We start from the raw sequence: 19,280 nt of genomic DNA, 5'->3' as shown, positions 1-19,280 counted from the left end.
CTATTTTCATCGGAGAAATATTGGAACGTATGCTATTATACACATGCTTACTTGTCTCACTGAAATCCATGAGAAGTAGAAATGATTTGCTTTGACTGGTTCATGCCCATTTCATGCCCTCCAACAATTCTCCAATGAAAATAGGGACATCCCATTCCATAATGATAATTTTACTATTTATTCCCCACACATCTCACGGGGTTGCCCCAGCCACTCTGGGCAGCTTCCAAACATATATAAAAACATAATAAAAGATTAAACATTTAAAAAACCTTCCCAATATAGGATTGCCTTCAGGGGATGGGATAATTCCATACCTTCCAACATTTCTCCGATGAAAATAGGGACATGCTAAGTAAAAGCAGGACATTCCAGGATGAAATCAGAAACTGGGAGGGCTTCTCTAAATCAAGGATGTCCCTGGAAAATAGGGGCACTTGGAGGGTCTGCCATTTATGTATTTTAAGGCAAAACCCAGAAATTTGCTTTGCTGTGGCTGAGAAACCTAGGAAGTTTGCAAGAGGGTAAAATGAGATCTTTCCTCCAACCCCATCACGGTGCCTTTGTATGAATGAGCAGCTGCTAGATATCTATCAGCCAGCAAAGGTTAGGTACTTTCTTCAGAAATCTGGGTCATGATAAACAGAGAAGACTGGCAATGTGGTTTAGAGAGCCCGGTTTCCTGGTGACACGGTGGCTGGGAATCAGATGCAGAGACGGCAAGGGCTGCTGAAGGTTCCATTAAGCTCGGAACAAGAAATGGTGGGATCCCGAGTGACAGTTTGTTGGAAAACCAAGTTCTTGTACGAGCCTTGCTGTAATGGTATCTTTATTGCGGTTGAGATCATTCCTTGGCTGCTTTGGACATTTCAGAGCCTTCAAAGGATTACAACAGGGAGAGGATTTGCATTGTAACGGCGTTGCTGTTGCAGAACAGCAATGATAAGTCTGAATTGTCTGTTCAGAATGAAGACTGCCATGTGTCCCCCATCTGACTTCTCTTCTCCACTCTTTTTGCTTTTTTACTGCACAGACAATGATAAATTAAAGAAGCTGTACTGCCTGTTGAATCAGGGGCAGTGCATTAGCAACACAGAGACCAGTTCTGGCCCACAAAGCATTTTATCTGATTCTAAGTGGCTCTACCAAAATTTAATTAAGGTGTGCTTAAAGTTCACTCACACAGCAAAGAAAATGTTTTATAATGTGTGTGTGTGAGAGAGAGGGGGGGGGAGAGAGAGATACCATCCTGTAATATTACCACCCTTCTTTTAAGTACTAAAACATAAAAAAGTAAAGGGACCCCTGACCATTAGGTCCAGTTGTGGCCGACTCTGGGGTTGCGGTGCTCATCTCGCTTTATTGGCCGAGGGAGCCGGCATACAGCTTCCGGGTCATGTGGCCAGCATGACTAAGTCGCTTCTGGCGAGCCAGAGCAGCGCACGGAAACGCTGTTTACCTTCCCACCGGAGCAGTACCTATTTATCTACTTGCACTTGCACTGGCTTTCGAACTGCTAGGTTGGCAGGAGCAGGGACTGAGCAACGGGAGCTCACCTTGTCACGGGGATTCGAACCGCTGACCTTCTGATCAGCAAATCCTAGGCTCTGTGGTTTAACCAACAGCGCTTAATTACATTCTTCCTTCAAAGCGTTTGGAGGCAATGTGCATAATTCTCTCACACCCTTCAATTTTAACCTCACACTAGCTGAATATGCAACATACATTCAAAGACATAATTTAAAGAACCCCGGGAACAGTAATTTAACCCTCACAGAACTGTGATTCCCAGCACCTTAACAAACCACAGTGTCCAAAAGTCTTTGGGGGAAGCCATGTGCCTTAAATGAATGGTGTGTGCGTGCAGCCCATGTCAAGTGAAGATTAGTGACTGGCCTTAGAGCACCCAGTGTGGCTGATAGGGGATTTAAATGCTGTTCCTCCCAGTCCTAGGCCAGTCTAGCCCAGGGGTTGGGGAAACTTTTCTGCCTAGGATGATAGGGATTACCAAGGTTTCATTCCCAGCCCTACCTGAAGATGCTGGGGATTAGCTCTGGGACCATCTGCATGCAAGGAGATGCTCCCCCACTAAGCTACAGCTAATATTATTAGAATTTCAACTATAGTTGAATATTGCTAAATAGAATGTTCAACAAATTCCATCTTCTGAAGTTATATTCCAACAGAATATTAAAACAGGATGAAACATCACACGTTAAAAACATCCCTAAACAGGGCTGCCTTCAGATGTATTCTAAAAGTCAGATAGTTGCTTATTTCCTTGACATTTGATGGAAAGGCATTCCACAGGGTGGGTGCTACTACCGAGAAGGCCCTCTGCCTGGTTCCCTGTAACCTCACTGCCTGCAGTGAGGGAACCACCAGAAGGCTCTCGGAGCTGGACCTCAGTGTCTGGGCTGGATGATGGGGCTGGAGATGCTCCTTCAGGTATACTGGGCCAAGGCCATTTAGGGCTTTAAAGGTCAGCACCAACACTTTGAATTGTGCTCAGAAATGTACTGGGAGCCAATGCAGGTCTTTCAGGACCGATGTTTATATGGTTTCGGCGGCCACTCCCAGTGACCAGTCTAGCTGCTGCATTCTGGATTGGTTGTAGTTTCTGGATCACCTTCAAAGGTAGCCCCACGTAGAGCACATTGCAGTAGTCCAAGTGGGAGATAACTAGAGCATGCACCACTCTGGTGAGACAGGAAGCATCAGGAGTCAGGAAAACGCCAATAATTGTATGTACAGTGGTACCTCGGGTTAGGAACTTAATTTATTCTGGAGGTCTGTTCTTAACCTGAAACTGTTCTTAACCTGAAGCACCACTTTAGCTAATGGGGCCTCCTGCTGCCGCTGCACCACAATTTCTCTTCTCATCCTGAAGCAAAGTTCTTAGCCCGAGGTAATATTTCTGGGTTAGTGGAGTCTGTAACCTGAAGCGTATGTAACCTGAAGCGTATGTAACCTGAGGTACCACTGTATTTATGAAGAACAAAACAGCAGCTATGGCTTCCTACCCCAGGCAAGACTAAAGGCCAGTTCCCAATGAGCTCTGGAGGAAACAACCAGAGAGGGGAAGAGAAGTTTCTTTTACAGGCTAGGCATGACACAACACACACACACACACACACACACACACACACACACACACACACACACACCAACAACAACATAGGCCTGGTTTAAATAAAAACCAGTATATGGATCCACTCTTATTCGTCTGGGCCTGACAGGGCAACTTACTGTCATCTGAGGTACAAGCAAACGTAGGTAACATAAATGCTTTGAGTTTGTAGCACAGGGTTTGAATCAGGAAGCTCGCAACTACCCTGGAGAAGTTGTGGTTTTAGCATAGAGTGGGTCGATGCCTTTAGCATGCTGGTGCTATGGAAACCGAGTTTCGCCACAGAGAAGAACTCGCGTACTAAACCACAGAGCGCTGCACACCCTCTTCCTTTTTTTATGCAGCCTCCCGAAGAAGAAAAACAGAAGTCGGCAAAGCGAAACCACAAATGAAGGAGGCCTTTGCAGCAATGCTATGCTAATTGCCTGATATAATGGGGGTCAGATAATGAGAAACTCTCACAATGGACACGGGGTTGCAACAGAGTGGACATATAATTTCAGTTCCTAAGAAAAGGGATGACAGCCGAATGTCCTAATGTGGAAGTTTAAATGCTTAAGGAAGATCGGAGCAACTTGTGAACCTCGAAGCCAAATACAGGCTGTCACTCATGTACAGAAGGCGGCCGCGCTCCCATTTTGCCCCGCCCCTGTTCCACCTTGTTCCACCTCCTTTTCCTGCCACTTCCATAGCGATGTACATGTGCTATGGTTGTTGCCTGTGTTACATTAGAGAAAACTGCTTTGCGAAAATGTGTGCATTAGGCAAAATTGCATGCAAAAATAAGTTATATTGGGATAATTTAACTTTGAAAAGCTGATGAATTTTTATGTAGACTTCTCTCTCTTATTTTAAAATCGAAATCTGATGGGGAAATGGGGAGAAGCTGAGAGAAACTAAAATGGACATTGTCCATCCCTAGGGCCAGGACAGTTTTTCTGGGGTGGACACTCCATGAAGTCCTGTCTCTGTTTATGTTCTGCCCGGTATTCCCTCCTCCATAAGGACATCTGTGTGCAGCAAGGATTAAGACTTTCACTGCAATTGCTCCAGGGCTGTGGATTCCACAGTGTGGAATGACTTTCCTGATAAAGTTTACAACTGCTCTTGACTTGCAGCCTATCGAGAAAAGGCCCACAACTGCTGAGCAGACACTGCTGCTGACTGCAGTGTATCTTGTTAGCTTTGTTTCTTAAAACAAGTATTTGCTTTTATTGTGTTGTGTTGTTGTTTTTTTAAAGTTGTTTTTCTGTCCAAAGCCCCTTTTGAACTTCAGAGTGGAGGGCTTCAGAATGTGCTAATAAAATAAAGAGGTGATCTGACTGAGGGGTTGTGGCCATGGTTGTGGTGGTGCTGCACTTCCAGATTTCAGGAGTGGGGATGTGTGTTTGAAGCATGAATGTCTTGTGAATGAGCACTGGGCAGCAGCTACAGTAGGTATATTGAATGTTATCTACTCTAGCAATAATCTTTTGCGCATGAATGAGAGCCAAGCATAAAAAAATCTCATGATTGACAAACGTACAATGCTTTGTGCCAAATCACTGCTTACTCATCAAAAGAATTTAATGTGGTCGTTTTCTTATTCTAATCTGAAAATATTGGTGTTGATCAATATTCCTGATTTCCATCTCTTTCCTTAATCTCAGTGAGGTGAGCTTCCTTCCGTCTCCCCCAGTTCTGCTAAAAGCACAAACATTCTTTTATATATTGCATGCATTATACACATTATAATACATATATTATGGGATATACGTCCAGGTTTTCAAAAAGTATGCATGTAAGGCATTTTTGCTGAGGAAACATACTGCACCGGGTTTGACTCTTTTATATGCATCTTGCATATGATAAACCTTTTTGTATACAGTTTTGCATGTAATCAAACAGGCTTTTGTTTTAAAGATCATGCATCTCAGAGACAAGTGTGCTCTTGATGTAGGAGAAGGTCTGATGTAAGCAAAGCTCGATTGGGTTGGAACGCCATGCAATGCCTAGCATATATCCAGCAGCCAAATTCTGAGTATAAACATGTTTATGAAAGGATTCCTCCTCTGTCCATAGTTGCCAGGTGTTGAGCGCCATTCAGTGCTCTGGTTTGGCTTGGCTTCTTCTCAGCATTCCCTGCTCACATCCTGGACGTTTAGCAGTGAAACACCTTGTGGTGTCTTTCGTTGGGTTTCTTCCCACTCCACAAACATATCCAAATCACTACAGCTGGTTCTGTTTCCTTACAACTTCTGCAGACTGAGATTTAAAACAAGCATATATATATATATATGAAGGATCCCATTATTCATTATTTTATATTATTTATTACTTATATCCTGTTTTTCCTCCAAAGAGCACAAGCTTGCTGTCAGGATGTTGACAGCGGCTCCCGGCTGGTTGCCCAGGAAAGTATAAAACAAGGGAAGGTTTCTTAGCATCCTTTTTTATTCAATATTTACAGAGAGAGGCTATAGAACCCAGCCTCTTGGATAATGGCGTTGTCCCAAGTGAATCTCCATCCCTGTCTTTCCCACTTCCTCATCTGTCACTTCTATGGGTGCTGCTACGTGCCCTTTGTCTTTAAGCTCTTTGCTCTCCTACTTTCAAGGCTCGCCGGGTTCTGGGAAGGATGGTGGCCTGCAAGGCTTTCCTTTTTTTAATAATAATTTTTATTAAATTTACATTTTACCATAATCACAATCCTTTAAATAATCTCATCACCAAAAACATTGCTCAAACTGAGCTTCGACTTCCCCCATCCCACTCTCTGGCTTTCATAAATATTCACTTACATCTTAGCATTTCTATAACCACCTATTTGCCTTCTTTCTATCTTAATAAAATTTACCTTGTTAATTGTAAACCAGTTCGCAATATTAGCATTACAAAATATTTTAACTCAAACCCACAAACATTTTCAAATGTTTACAATGTTCTTTCATATATTGTATAAATTTACTCCAGTCCTTTTCAAACAGTTCGCCGCGCTGATTTCGGATCTTCCCCGTCAGCTTTGCCAATTCTGCATATTCCATCAGTTTGATCTGCCCTTCTTCCAATGTTGGAAGTTCCTGCTGCTTCCATTTCTGGGCCAAAATGTCCTTGCTGCCATTGTAGCACACATGAACAGATTTACCATTTGTGATGGCCTGGGAATCCGATTCAGAGGCTGAACCGGAGGAATCCCAGCCTGCACAGGAGTCCCCACCTCCAGGGCCGGCTGAACTGGGGCAGGGCCTTGATTCTGAAGCGCCGGCACCTGTGCCAGATCCTCAGGAGCAGGCACCAGGTGAATCCACTCTGGCTCCAGAGGTTCAAATGCAATTTAAAATGCAGCCTCATTTTAAAAGGAGCCGATAAATCAAGACCATAAGGGGAGGGAAACATAAGGGTCAGACCGAGTCCAAACCAAAGGCCAGGCGGAACAGCTCTGTCTTGCAGGCCCTGCGGAAAGATGTCAAGTCCCGCAGGGCCCTAGTCTCTTGTGACAGAATGTTCCACCAAGTCAGGGCCAGTACTGAGAAGGCCCTGGCCCTAGTTGAGACAAATCTAATCACTCTGCGACCTGGGACCTCCAAAATTTTGTCATTTGTGGACCTTAAGGTCCTCCGCTAAATGGGGACAATACCCCACCAACTTCAGGATGGCCAAAGTCAACCCCTTGCCATCTTATTTACAACCAGTCAGAGGGTGGCTCTACTTGTCACTGGCTTTGCCTGCGCCATCTTCCCATCTCCCAGGCATATACCCGACGGGCACTAATCACTCCTAGTGCTCATGAAGAACAGGTGCTGATTTAAGAAGGTAGCCAAGATGTGAGCTGCTGCAAAGAAGGTGCCCCACACCAAGATGATCAACAAAGTTCTCCGCAACTGGTGCCCCTACAACAAGCTGCCTGAAGATTCAATGAATCAGTCCAGTTTTCCTCTTGCAGACGAGACACACTTGTCTGCTTGCCATATGAGGAGTTAATTTCTCAGTCTCTCCCCAATAGCACATTGCTGGTGGTGTTTCTGCTGCAATAATTTAATCTGTGCTGAAGCAGCAACCAGCAAACTGACCTCAAAGTGTTTGAACACATAACAGAAAGCAAGAATATTCTCTTTTTTTAAAAACATGCAACGTTTAGTAGAAGGTTTTAGGCTGTGTTCATATACACACACTTGCCTGAGTATATGTTTCATTGCGCCTCTCTGACAATACTGAGCTGGGGGGAACCTAGGTTCCTATGACATTTGATTAGTGTACATATCATCTTCACTCATCCTCCTTGTTTTTTCGAGTCACGGCAGTCCGCGTTGCCCTGCATGGGAGAAACCAAGTAAGACTAGGAATGTGGCTTTAAAAATCCAGATGAGCACCACTGATGAACGCAGATAAAAAAATTGCATGATGATAATATAACATTGGTGACTCTGGATTGTGGAAGTGCTGCCATTCCTTTAACATTAGTACTTTTGAAGTACTATAATGTAACCTTCTGTGGACAGGAACAGCCTAGGTTTTGTTGCCTATGCTCTGGTACCCTCTAGGCAAGGTTACTGCAATGCTGTTTCTGAAGGTGTTTCAGAAATGGTAGCAGGTGCCCAAGTCCACAACCAGATTGTTGACCTATGCAAAAGGATCTGAACGTATATCACCAATTCTGCCAAAGCTGCAGTGGCTTCTAGATGGTTTCCAGGCCCAGTTCAAGGTGCTGGTTTTCACCTATAAAGGCTTCTGTGACTCAAGACCTCAAGGACTACCTCTCCCCACATGAACCAACCCCAACCCTGCACTCATCACCCGAGGCCCTTCTCCATGTTCTCAGAGAACAGGCCTTCTCAGTGGTGGCTCCCTGCTTGTAGAACGCTCTTCCCAGGAAGACATTCCTGACTCCATCATTACCTGTCTCCAGGTGCCAGGCAAAACAGTTCCTTTTCTGCTAGGCCTTTGGCCTTCAATTATCTGTGGCTCCCTTTGTTGGTAGAGTGGGTTAATCCTTCCATATAAATATGGATGAGTTTTAGCTTTTACTCTCTTAGTTTTATGTTGCTTATAATTTATATGCTGCTTTTTGTAAGTTGCTCTGTCTTGCTTTTTGTAAAATAAAAATAAATAAATAAGTGACTACAAGGCTGAATTAATAATAATTAATAATAATATGAATAGAAATAATAAATTAATAATAATATGAATAGAAAGGAATAGATCATAGATATACAATCAGGTGCCTTAACATCCTCTGTTCAAAAAAGGACTTCTCTTCGTTTGACTTGGTGCCTCACCATTACCAGGTTACTAGGGAACGGATATTTCCTGCATACAGTTTGGTAGTGTTATGGTGCCCTCTACAGATTTTTCTAAACTTTCTGTGCATTGCAGTACTGCTATACAGAGTATAATTGCTACTTCTTGGTACAGCTTTATTATGTATACGGCTAAAAACAACAACAAAACAGCAACAGAGGATGGCTTTCTATCATGAAACTCTTTGGTTAGCTTAACCCCTATGTTGCCTTCTGTACAAATGTTTGTCTGGGACTGGAAATCATGTTATTTGGATGGTTCCCTCCTCCCCTCGATGTATTGCCTAAACTTCCTCTTTCGGACAAGAGTGGGATATTTTGCTTTATGTGCATAGGATGTGGTATTATGTTGCAAGAATCTAATCATTAATTATTATTATTATTATTATTTTTAAAAAACCTATTATACTGTACAGCATAAGGGAAGAGGTCATAAAAGGATCACAGACACTGCCTTGAAGACCTACAAATCCAAGAAAAGGCAGCTCAAAATAAATGCCCTGTCTTTTGTAACTCTTGAGTTTTCAGCACTAAAAGCTCCTGGCTGGTTAAAAAAAACTGTTTCCCATGCTTATTCTGTCCAATTTTATTATCTATAATAAATATATAATCACAACCAGTATATTATGATTTACTTTTGCTGATAATTCATATATCATCTATCTATCTATCATCTATCTATCTATCTATCTATCTATCTATCTATCTCTATTTCATCTATATCTGTAAAATTTTAATACACCAAAGGATACAAAAGCCCCTTGTGGGAGAAAAATCAAGAAATTGCATCTCAAACTCTTTTCTTTTTTTCTTCCTTTCTTTCTAGAAACAGTGGCAAAGAAACCTACTGCTCCTACTCCCCAAGGTAAGATTTTTAAAAATTATTTAATCACATTTATGTTAAATATTTGCTATAGATGGGTCATGATCCAATTCTATGAGTGGGGTGGGCAGTGGGGAGGGCAATAAGTAAGCCGTGAGGATTGGGTCAGCTTCCTCATTTGCAAGACAAACACCCAGAATATACGGTATTTTTCGCCCTATAGGACACACTTTTTCCCCTCCAAAAATGAAGGGGAAACGTGTGTGCGTCCTATGGGGCAAATGAAGGCTTCTTGGCTTCAGCGATAGCAACGCGAAGCCCCTGAAGCCTGCGCTCCGGAGGCTTTGCGTTGCTTTCGCTAAAGCCAGGAGAGTCTCTCTTTGAGGCTGGCGGTGGGGAAAAGCAGCGCTTCCCCCCACCGCCAGCCCCACAGGCCTGGGGGGCAGCGGGAAGGTGTGCGACGCCTTCGGGCTGCTCCCAGACCTCATTTGGAGGCTGGCGGTGGGGGGAAGCAGCGCTTCCCCCCACCGCCAGCCCCACAGGCTGGGTCGAAAAGCCTGCAGAAACTGTACAGCCTTTAAAGAGTGCACCGCTCTTGGCGGCTTATCCCCAAGGAGGGAGAAGGGACTGACTGGCCGAGTCCGTCCCTTTTCCCTCCTGTGGGCTTTTGCAGGAGATGGAGGAATTCCCCCACCTCCTGCAAAAGCACGCAGAAGCCGCGCACCCTTTAAAGAGCGCGCCACTCTTGGGGGCTTTTCCCCGAGGAGGGACAAGGGACTGACTGGCCGTTTCAGTCCCTTCTCCCTCCTGGTCAAAAAGCCCGCAGGAGTCATGCGCGGCTCCTGTGGGCTTTTGCGGAGGTGGGGGAATTCCGCCACCTCCCGCAAAAGCAGGGAGAAGGTCTTGGAGTAGCGCACAGGCTGCGGGGGGGGGGGGGAGGATCATATTTTTCCCCTTGATTTCCCCCCCTGAAAACTAGGTGCGCCCTATGGGCCGGTGCGCCCTATAGGGCGAAAAATACGGTACATCACAGGCAGACTGGGTTCAGTTACATCTTATGGAGAATGAAAATTTTGTTGGGTATTCTCTCTCTCCCATTTTACCTGACCTCAGTCCTGGGAACTATATTTAAGACTTTACTTGGATAAATTGTGACTTAATTGCTTTTTATCACTTTTTAGTTGTCGTGAATATAGAGTTGGCTGTAGGCATGGTCATGGTTAGAGTAGACCTGTTGAAATTAATGAGATTTACATTGATCTCTAACCTAGGTCCCATAGATTTCTGTTCTGTTCTAAGCATGATCTGGATGTAACCCATAGTAATTAAAGAACAGATTTTCCCTTATCCATGTTTCAGACTTACTTCAGTTCAAACATCTAGTTCAACTTCCAGAAAACATTTTGAAAGAAAGCTGCACTAATGGGATTAATTGCGCAAATACACAGGTTGCTCTACAATGCATTTTTTCAGGGAAGTGTTCTTAATCTGGGTTAATTTTAGTAGCAAATCTAGAACCTAGCAGTGGAAATGGTTCTGGATTAATTAGCAAAGAACATGACGACTTTTGCATGGGCTTCTGCCACTTCTTCCATCTTCCATACAGTGTCTAGCATATTTTCAGCTGCAAGGTATTTGTCAGGCTTTTAAACTGCCACTTACTTACCTGACAGCCTTTGGCAAATCGGAGTTGCCAGCAGACGGCAACTCAGCTTAAGTTTGGTAAAATGGGAGATGTGGGTCTTTTTTTGGTTTCTTTTGGACCACCCATATGCCACACATCACAATAGGTATGTACATATGATCAAGAAGGCTAGTGACATTTTTCGAAGGCTATTGCCATCATGGGCATGTTCAATTTTTATCCAAAGGGTGTGTTCAGCACCCTTAAAATATCCTTGAAATTGTGAGCTGCACCTGGCAAAGGTAACAGGCCATGCTCAGTGCTATTTTTTCTAGAAAAAAGAGGTGCCGGAACTCACCATAAATGTCTCCCTTGTTCACTTAGAATGGCAATGGCGGCCATTGAGTTCTGGCTGAAAAACAAGCCCTGGCCTTCCATGAGGGGTGTGCTGGTCTGTGGGTTACCCGAGAGGCGAGGTCCAAGTCTGGTCCGTGGTCAAAGGTGCAACATGGAGGCAGTCTGTAGTAGCTGAAGCTGGGTGCAGGGTAGGGGGTCGGGTGAAGTCAGGAACAGGCATGCAAGCAGGGAGCCAGAGTGGGTCAGGAGCTCTGGCAGAAAAGCAGGACAGGGTTCAGACAGAAACTAACAACCAACAATGTTCCTCCCGCAACATGGGACTGGGGCTGGCCGGCTTTTATCTGCCCTGAGGCATAGGGCAGCCCCGATCCTCTGGGCTGATTCCTGCACCTGAGGACCCAGCACAGGTGAGGACCCTTCAGGCTCATGCCCCAGCCCCGGCTCAGCTGGTTCTGGAGGCGGGGAATCCTGTGCAGGCTGGGATCCCTCAGGTTCAGCATCCGAGTCCGAATCCCAGGCCATCACAAGGAGTTTTGCTGGGATGCACTAGCTAACCGCCCCCTCTGCCATATACCTCTTGCCATGGGCTGCCTCCACTTAGAAAAATGGTCTGCAGGGAGGAGCCTGTTGTACTTCTGTAGGCGTCCAGTTGCAGAACTCCACCGTCACAATACCTTGAGGGAAGAAGACCAGGTGATGGGGACATGTCAGAGAAGGAGGGGCCAGAGGGTGTGGCCCTTCTCTCCCCCTCCTTCATTCATCACTGAGTATCTGAATAGAGCAGGGATGCAGAACCCGTGGCTCTCCAGATGTTGCTGGACCGCAGCTCCCATCAGCCACAGCCAGCATGGCCAGGGCTCAGGGAAGATGGGAGTTGTAGTCCAATAACATCTGGAGGGCCACAGCTTCCCCATCCCTAAAACAGGTCTCCGTACTGAGTGCCAGTTGCAGTTACACATCCCTACTGAGGGCTTGCAAGGGTGGGTATTCTCCAGCCTCCAACATGGTGTACCTCGTTCGTGTCCCATGATATCTGAAGCTAGAGATTTTGTAAACTTGGAGTTGAACTACACGTGACATGGGAGTTCCTTGCTTGGAAGACAAAGGCCCAGATTTGGGGGGGTGGAGTCTACCCTTTCCCCCACACCCCAAGCTGTTGTTATTCATGAAGTGTGAAATGTTTGTGAGATTTTCTCCCTGGGGTCAATAGCAACTTTGGAAAGCGATCTGGATTTGGGTTGTTGGACAAGGGCCCAGGGTTAGGCACCCCCCTCTTGCAAAGTATGGCTGAGCTCCAAATCACCCTAGCCATCCATGTAGCTGAGGCATCAGATGTTCCAGTTATGGCACTTCCAACACCATAGCCTAATCCATATTGGTAAGGATGGAATGACAGACCCCTGGAAGCATAATAGTCCTTGTAATTCATCCTGGCTGAACAGACTGCTGGTGCCATTCTGTTTAAGACTCTGCTGTGTAACATGGCTGATTTGTTTATTGCCCTCCCCCCTCACGTGCTCACCATAGGATCTCTTCTTGGCTCTTCTCCCACACTTCCACGCACCACTCCACCCTCACCTGCAAGCACCTCTGAAGCAAAGCCTGGCTCTGCGACCAAGGAGGCAGTCACCCCCACTTACCAGGCCGCCAATGCTTCTGGAATACCTGTTAGCAAAGCAACTGCTACCCCTGCGACTGCTGTCTCTGCCAACGTCACAGGTTTGCTTGGGAGTTTTCTGATAAAAGATTGTACTGCCCCAGGAATACTGTCCTCTCTCGGGAGAGTGGTGGTGGTAGTGGGGAGCCTCATCACATAACTGCTACGTGGCTGGAAACTTTACTTGAATAAGTATGTGAAGTTGCAATGCAATGGATGGTGAATGGCCGACTCTAGAAACCATAGAATTAGATCAGAAATTAGGAGAATAGCCATTGCGGCAGGGGGCTGAGAGGTACGCATGGATAGCTGCTGAGGACAGGAAGCATCTCTGTGTTAGCAAGACTGAAGCTGGTTTTGTGGCTCACTTCACTCATCTTTGCAGAGTTGCTCACACTGGGGAGCTGATCCCATTATGACCTTTTTCTGCTTGGCTAACTACATGAATGAAGGGGCATGCATGTGAACTGGGCCAATTGTACTAATGATAGGCTGTCCCCCTTCAAAGCGTGGTTAGAATCAGGCTTAAAGAGAAAGGGAAAGTAAAGGACCCCTGCACAGTTAAGTCCCATCAAAGGAAACTATGGGGTTGCAGCACTCATCTTGCTTTCAGGCCAAGGGAGCCGGTGTTTGACCACAGACAGCTTTCTGGGCCATGTGGCCAGTATGACTAAACCACTTCCGGTGCAATGGGACACTGTGACGGAAGCTAGAGCGCACGAAAACACCATTTAGCTTCCCACTGCAGCGGTACCTATTTATCTACTTGCACCGATATGCTTTCGAACTGCTAGGTTGGCAGCAGCTGGGGCAGAGCAATGGGAGCTCACCCCGTCACAGGGATTCGAACCACTGACCTTCTGATCGGCAAGCCCAAGAGGCTCAGTGGTTTAGACTACAGCGCCACCCGCATCCCATAGAACCACCTGGTCAGCCCACACAGTTGATGCTCCAGGTAGCAACCACAGCATGTTTCACAGTACTGCTGCTGAATTAGCTTTGCAAGAGATCGGGAATACTGCTTCCTTCTCTGAAGGGTACCCGTTAACCAGTTAATGTTTTGCTGTTGTATCGTAACAATGGTAATAAAAATTATTGCACTTTTGTTACTACAGAGATTGTTCCAACAAGCAGCTCATCCTTCCTCCCTCGCACGGACGCAAACTCTTCCAGCACTCAGCCACTCAGCAGCACTGCTGCCCCTCCTCCACTCTCTCCCTCCACCGTCACGCACGCACCACCAGGTTTGCCGTGTTGTTCTTTGCAGTGCTCTAGAGCAATGTCTTAAGTACTGGGCATGAATATTCAATTTGTGAGATGGTTAAGCATTATCAGAATGCATATATGTTTTGCTTGAGGTTTCTAAGCTGAGGCCACCTCTGAGGGATGCTTTAACATTGAATTCCCTGTATTGGCAGGGATGTAAATGAGGTGATTGTTGAGGTTCTTTTGAAATCCGGATATCTTTAAGCTTTTAATTGTATTATAAAACTGGGTAGTCATTGGAGGATGCATTCCTGTGTGTCTAGTTTAAAAATATCAAGTCAGTGGCCAACTTAGTGCATTTTGGACATCTAACCATGAACATTGACTCCACATGATCTCCTAAACAGTGTCATGATTTGCTTGGAAACACGCTATAAGTGCTGGTTCACACATCATGCTAAGTCAATGCTTAGCTCAGTTGGTTAGAGTGATCTGAGCTTGAAGAAAAGAGTGAAATGACAGCTATGTTTCTTCACATGGTTTATGGCTTGCCGTGACACGTGAACACACCCAATTCGTCTTATAGAAGAATTCTCACCAGTTATTCCTGCCCTTTGATACATTAAACCAGGCATGTACTTACCAAACAAATCAATGTACTAAAAGCTAGGATCCAGTGAAAAGGATCATTGGGGGACAAGTTACTTGTATGTATGTTTTTCTGGCGGCAGCGGAGGAAAAGCCCCACCTATTTTACCATATTACGGTGGTTTCAAAGGCTCAGAAGCAGGATCAGAAAGAAAATTGGGAACCCTACATGAATAGCAAATTCAGGAATTACTTTTGCCAGTGTAAAATTCTTCCTGGAAGTGATTCCATGTGCAGATAGTGCATTTTAAATATTAAACTTTTGAAAGGTTAACCTTAATTCCAGTTTTTAGTAAGCAAGGACATAACAAACAGGGAGCATCTCCTTTGCCTACACATCCTGTTTTATATGTCTGTAATGGTACGAACTCCTTTAAATGAAATAGTTAACTAAATAAATGCCAGTGGTGCTTATGTAGAATTATGTTGAATTTCCCTGGAGCTTTATGACTCGAGAGTCTAGGCTGCTTTGAACCAAAGAAAGGTTTCACAGCTGTGAACAAATATATTATGAAGTTGCTGTTGTTTTTAAGGCCCAGTGTTGTTTAAGTCAGCATTTAATACTGTGTAGTTGGGTAATAAATATTTGCTGAACTGAGGCCAAAATGTAAGAGTCACATTGCCCACACACACACACACACACACACACACACACACGGTAACCCAAGAGATGCTGGCCATTTCAGCCATTTCTAATTAATACCACATTTGCACTGATGTTGCAAATTTATATATAACCGGGGCAGAGTTAATTTGTCTTCCAGTATTTTTCAATCATTTAGAATAGAAAACATTTTTCATTATTGATTTTAATTGAGTTGATAAGAACACATATAGTTTTATTTTTATATGTATAGTGAGGGAATAATGTGAAAGAAAATAAAGAAGAAGAAAACAAACAAAAGAAAAATTGAAATCGTGATACAATTGAGTATATAAGTAATGCAATTTTTCCAATAAATGTAAATTACTCTTGATAAATGGATTCCGTGTATTGTTATATTTATCCAGACACAATCCGCACCCAAAAGAATACCTATAGTTTTTAAACTAACCAAAGATCTCTCCACAAAAAGGAGCCATAATCCAAATACATGCTCAGCCACTGTGGCAGACTTGTAAAAATGAGGAAGGAAGGAAGGAAGGAAGGAAGGAAGGAAGGAAGGAAGGAAGGAAGGAGGGAGGGAAGGAAGGAAGGAAGGAAGGAACAAAGGAAGGAAGGAAGGAAGGAAGGAAGGAAGGAAGGAAGGAAGGAGGGAGGGAGGGAGGGAGGGAAGGAAGGAAGGAAGGAAGGAAGGAAGGAAGGAAGGAAGGAAGGAAGGAAGGAAGGAAGGAACCTTTATTCATATATCAAAGTGAAATGTTTTGTAGACATCTGAATCATCACTTCTGTTCTTCATTTCGAGTAAGAAATTAAGACTGCAGTCTTGTAGATACTTATCTGGGATTAAGTCCTACTGAACTAAATGGATCTTACTTCTGAGTTGGTATGAATAGGGAAGAACTGTTGCAGCAGCAACTTATGCAAACACCCCCAGAAGTAAGACCCACTCTCTTCAATGGTGCTTATCTGCAGGTCTGTGTGTGTAGGACTGTACTTTATATTCCCATTAAGAAGGCTAGTTTTCCTTTTTACAGGAGAAGGAACACATTTTCTCAGCTTGCAGTTGGGCTTCAAGGTTGTTTCCATTCATGGGGATATGGCATCAATAATTGCTGAATGTAACGCTAACGTTCTGTTTATTTCCTGGCAGATGATGGGGATAATTCCACCACGCATACCAACATTTCAGCGTCCTCTGGCACTCCAGCAAACATCCCTTCAGCTCTCTCAGAGACCACCCGTGGTCCAATAGGTGACAAACCTGCACACATTTTAGAGTATTGCTAGCACCACATGCATGCATGGCTTTGAATGGCATCCAAATTCCTTTGAGAATGAAATTTTTCCTGTGCAAACACAATTGAAATGAAATGGATTCGTGCAGAAATTATTTATGAATTCCAATCCAAGAATCTGGTTTAAGAGCCAAGACTGACATCTGTCATATGAGAAGTGGGATACTGCTTTATCTAAATTGGCATATCTTACCCCAGTTCTAGAATGCACTGCAACAAACATAAGAACTTGCAACTTGAAGCAAATTATCCATTTAATTTAGGTGGCTTTCTCAACAGGCAGCACTTTTCAATCTCTGTTACTGTGTATTTGTCATAAAATTTCATTAACAGCAGAAGACCATAGCACTTGGTCACCAGTCATACTGAAATGTATTGTACCAGTGATTGGCACTGAGGATAATATGAATATTCAAGATTTCACAATAACATCAAAATTATAATAAATTATAATTTAAAAAAGAATTGATCTAAAAGGTTCCTGCTACTTATTAAGGAAAGTTTTGCTAATCCTAAAAAGTGTATAGCAAGGTGACTGAACAGAAAATAAATGGAAGCAAACCAGGAGCAAAGCATAAATAAAAATAAAAGCAGAAAATAGATGACAAAAATTATAAATGGTAAACCAACTTGGAAGCGCTGCTAAAATATAACTAAATTGTAGCCCTGGGGTTACAATGCAGCAGCTCCACTCAAGGAACAGACTTCTCTGTGAACAATGGAACGTCCTCTTCCTTTCCTCTTCCCTGCAGTTCCCCAAACACCCTCAAACAACTTTGGAGGACCCCCTGGAGCAGAGTTTGAAGGTTGGGGGAGAGGAGAGGAAGCAGATGTCCCATTGCATGAACAGAACTCCTCTCACAAAACCCTGGATTTGGTCACTGCTCTGATGGAAGACCATTTAAGACTCCTAGATTTTCCACCTTGAATTCCATCGTGAAAGAAAGGTGGAGTAGGAATATCATTAAATGTTTTAAAGTGTTGGATCCCCTAGAAAGTGATACTGGGCTACACTGCTGAACTACAGCTCCCAGTTTACCCCAGCAAGCATGCCAAATGCCCTGGGATGATAAGAATTGTAGGTCACCAGAATATGCAGGGACAAAGGGTTCCTCACATCTGCTATTGGTATTTAAAGGCACATTTTCTTATGGAAGCAGGACAGAACAGTCTTATGTGTACACACTTTTGAAAGTGGCAAATAGACCGATTCAGCCATCCCCAAGTCAAAGAAAATGGAGGAAAATGTAAAGAAGAATAACTGCCAATGGAAAGAAAGCAGTGAACCTCATAACTTCACAAGAAAGTTCAAGCGATAAGTCAAACAAACATCACAAAACAAAAATGGAATTACTGTTTTTTCCCCAACAATAAATGTAGACAAACCCCACATGCATCAGGCCTGCCCCAAGATCAGAGAATAGGGAGGCAATCAAATAAATGTTTGGCTATCTGACAAGCCGTTGAATTAACCTCAGACTGTATCAATGGTTGCAAGCATTTAAATAGCTTATTAGGGAAAATAATTTACACTATGTCAGAACCTGTCATCTGAGGACAGTTTAGTAGAAAATAGGAAATAGGAAACTCGGAAATAAAATCAACTTTTAAGGCTAAGATTATAAGTAGGTGGTTTCATTGGGAAATTGCTAGTTTTGCAAAACATTTTTAGCCATTTTGCAGTGACCTAAGTTGCGTGTTCAGACCTTTAAACCTCCCCCTTAAATAAATTCAGACAAGACTCAAATTTTGGTTTGGTTTTTGGCAGAATTTAGGCCACAACTTTATTGATTACAGCAAGTGAGTGGTTGCATAGGCTCTGGTTCGACTAGCTCCCTGCACCCTTGCAGGTAGCGCTGACCCAGAGCACCAGCATATTATCAGCCTAGAGTGAACACCTGGATAGGCTGGGAACAGGCTATGTCCACCACCCAGATGTCCCCCTGGACTCTGGCACGGGCACAACCCCCTCACAGGGTTGACCAAACCATTGAGTCCCTGTATTCCTTTAACGGAATACCCTTCACATAGGGATGGCGAGAGCGTTCTCCCATCCCTATCACATGTACCAGTGCCTATCCACAACCTTCCAAGTTGTGACGATTTGCTACATGGCGGGCGAAAGCCAAATGGCACCAGCCAATCAGCCAAGTGGGAAAATTCCTGCATAGGAATTCCGGCATAGCAAGGTCAAGCACACAGCCTTAAAAAATTAGGGAGAGGTGGGCGGTGTTCCAATGCACGCACCGAAAGAGGAAGCTCTGGGTCACGTGCATAGGTATATATAGGTCCCTTGATCAGTTTAGGCTGCATCCCATTGGCCTGATTAAACCCTGCATCAAGGGACGTACCAATTGGGTGTTGTCGCTATCCAATCATACCCACCCACAACACAGGGTTTGGTTGCCAGGTCTCACCACAACACGTGACCTCTTTAAGGGAGGGCCTGATTTGTCATGTCGTTTTGAACTAGTATGACAGTATACAGCAAGGATGCAGACATGTTTGGTGAGAGGTCCCACTAGGGAAATCGTGCATTAGATCACACTATTAGTGATATAAACTATTTGTCCATTGATATGATGTTTTAATTTACTAGACTTTAATGTAGCACAAAGAAGTCAACAGTGTAGGCCCAGGATTAGGTCTTCTGGAGAGGG

The 19,280-nt window shown here is 44.2% G+C and overlaps 1 protein-coding gene across 4 annotated transcripts in view; it reads left to right on the top strand.

The window, feature by feature from the left end:
* The window catches only part of PTPRC (protein tyrosine phosphatase receptor type C), an 87,746-nt gene that overhangs the window by 32,722 nt on the left and 35,744 nt on the right, over nucleotides 1-19,280 (top strand). The window contains exons 3-6 of one of the 4 annotated variants that reach the window (XM_083745310.1): nucleotides 9,239-9,271; nucleotides 12,738-12,929; nucleotides 13,983-14,111; nucleotides 16,476-16,577. In XM_083745310.1, coding sequence (XP_083601436.1) covers nucleotides 9,239-9,271; nucleotides 12,738-12,929; nucleotides 13,983-14,111; nucleotides 16,476-16,577 — 456 coding nt within the window. The remainder of the gene's footprint in view (nucleotides 1-9,238; nucleotides 9,272-12,737; nucleotides 12,930-13,982; nucleotides 14,112-16,475; nucleotides 16,578-19,280) is intronic. The other 3 variants (XM_083745311.1, XM_083745312.1, XM_083745313.1) reach the window with 3 other exon arrangements.

Source organism: Podarcis gaigeae (genome assembly GCF_964106915.1).
Source record: "Podarcis gaigeae genome assembly, chromosome: 6".
In the NCBI taxonomy this organism is placed as follows: domain Eukaryota; kingdom Metazoa; phylum Chordata; class Lepidosauria; order Squamata; family Lacertidae; genus Podarcis; species Podarcis gaigeae.
This window is presented reverse-complemented; position numbering and strand designations above follow the sequence as displayed.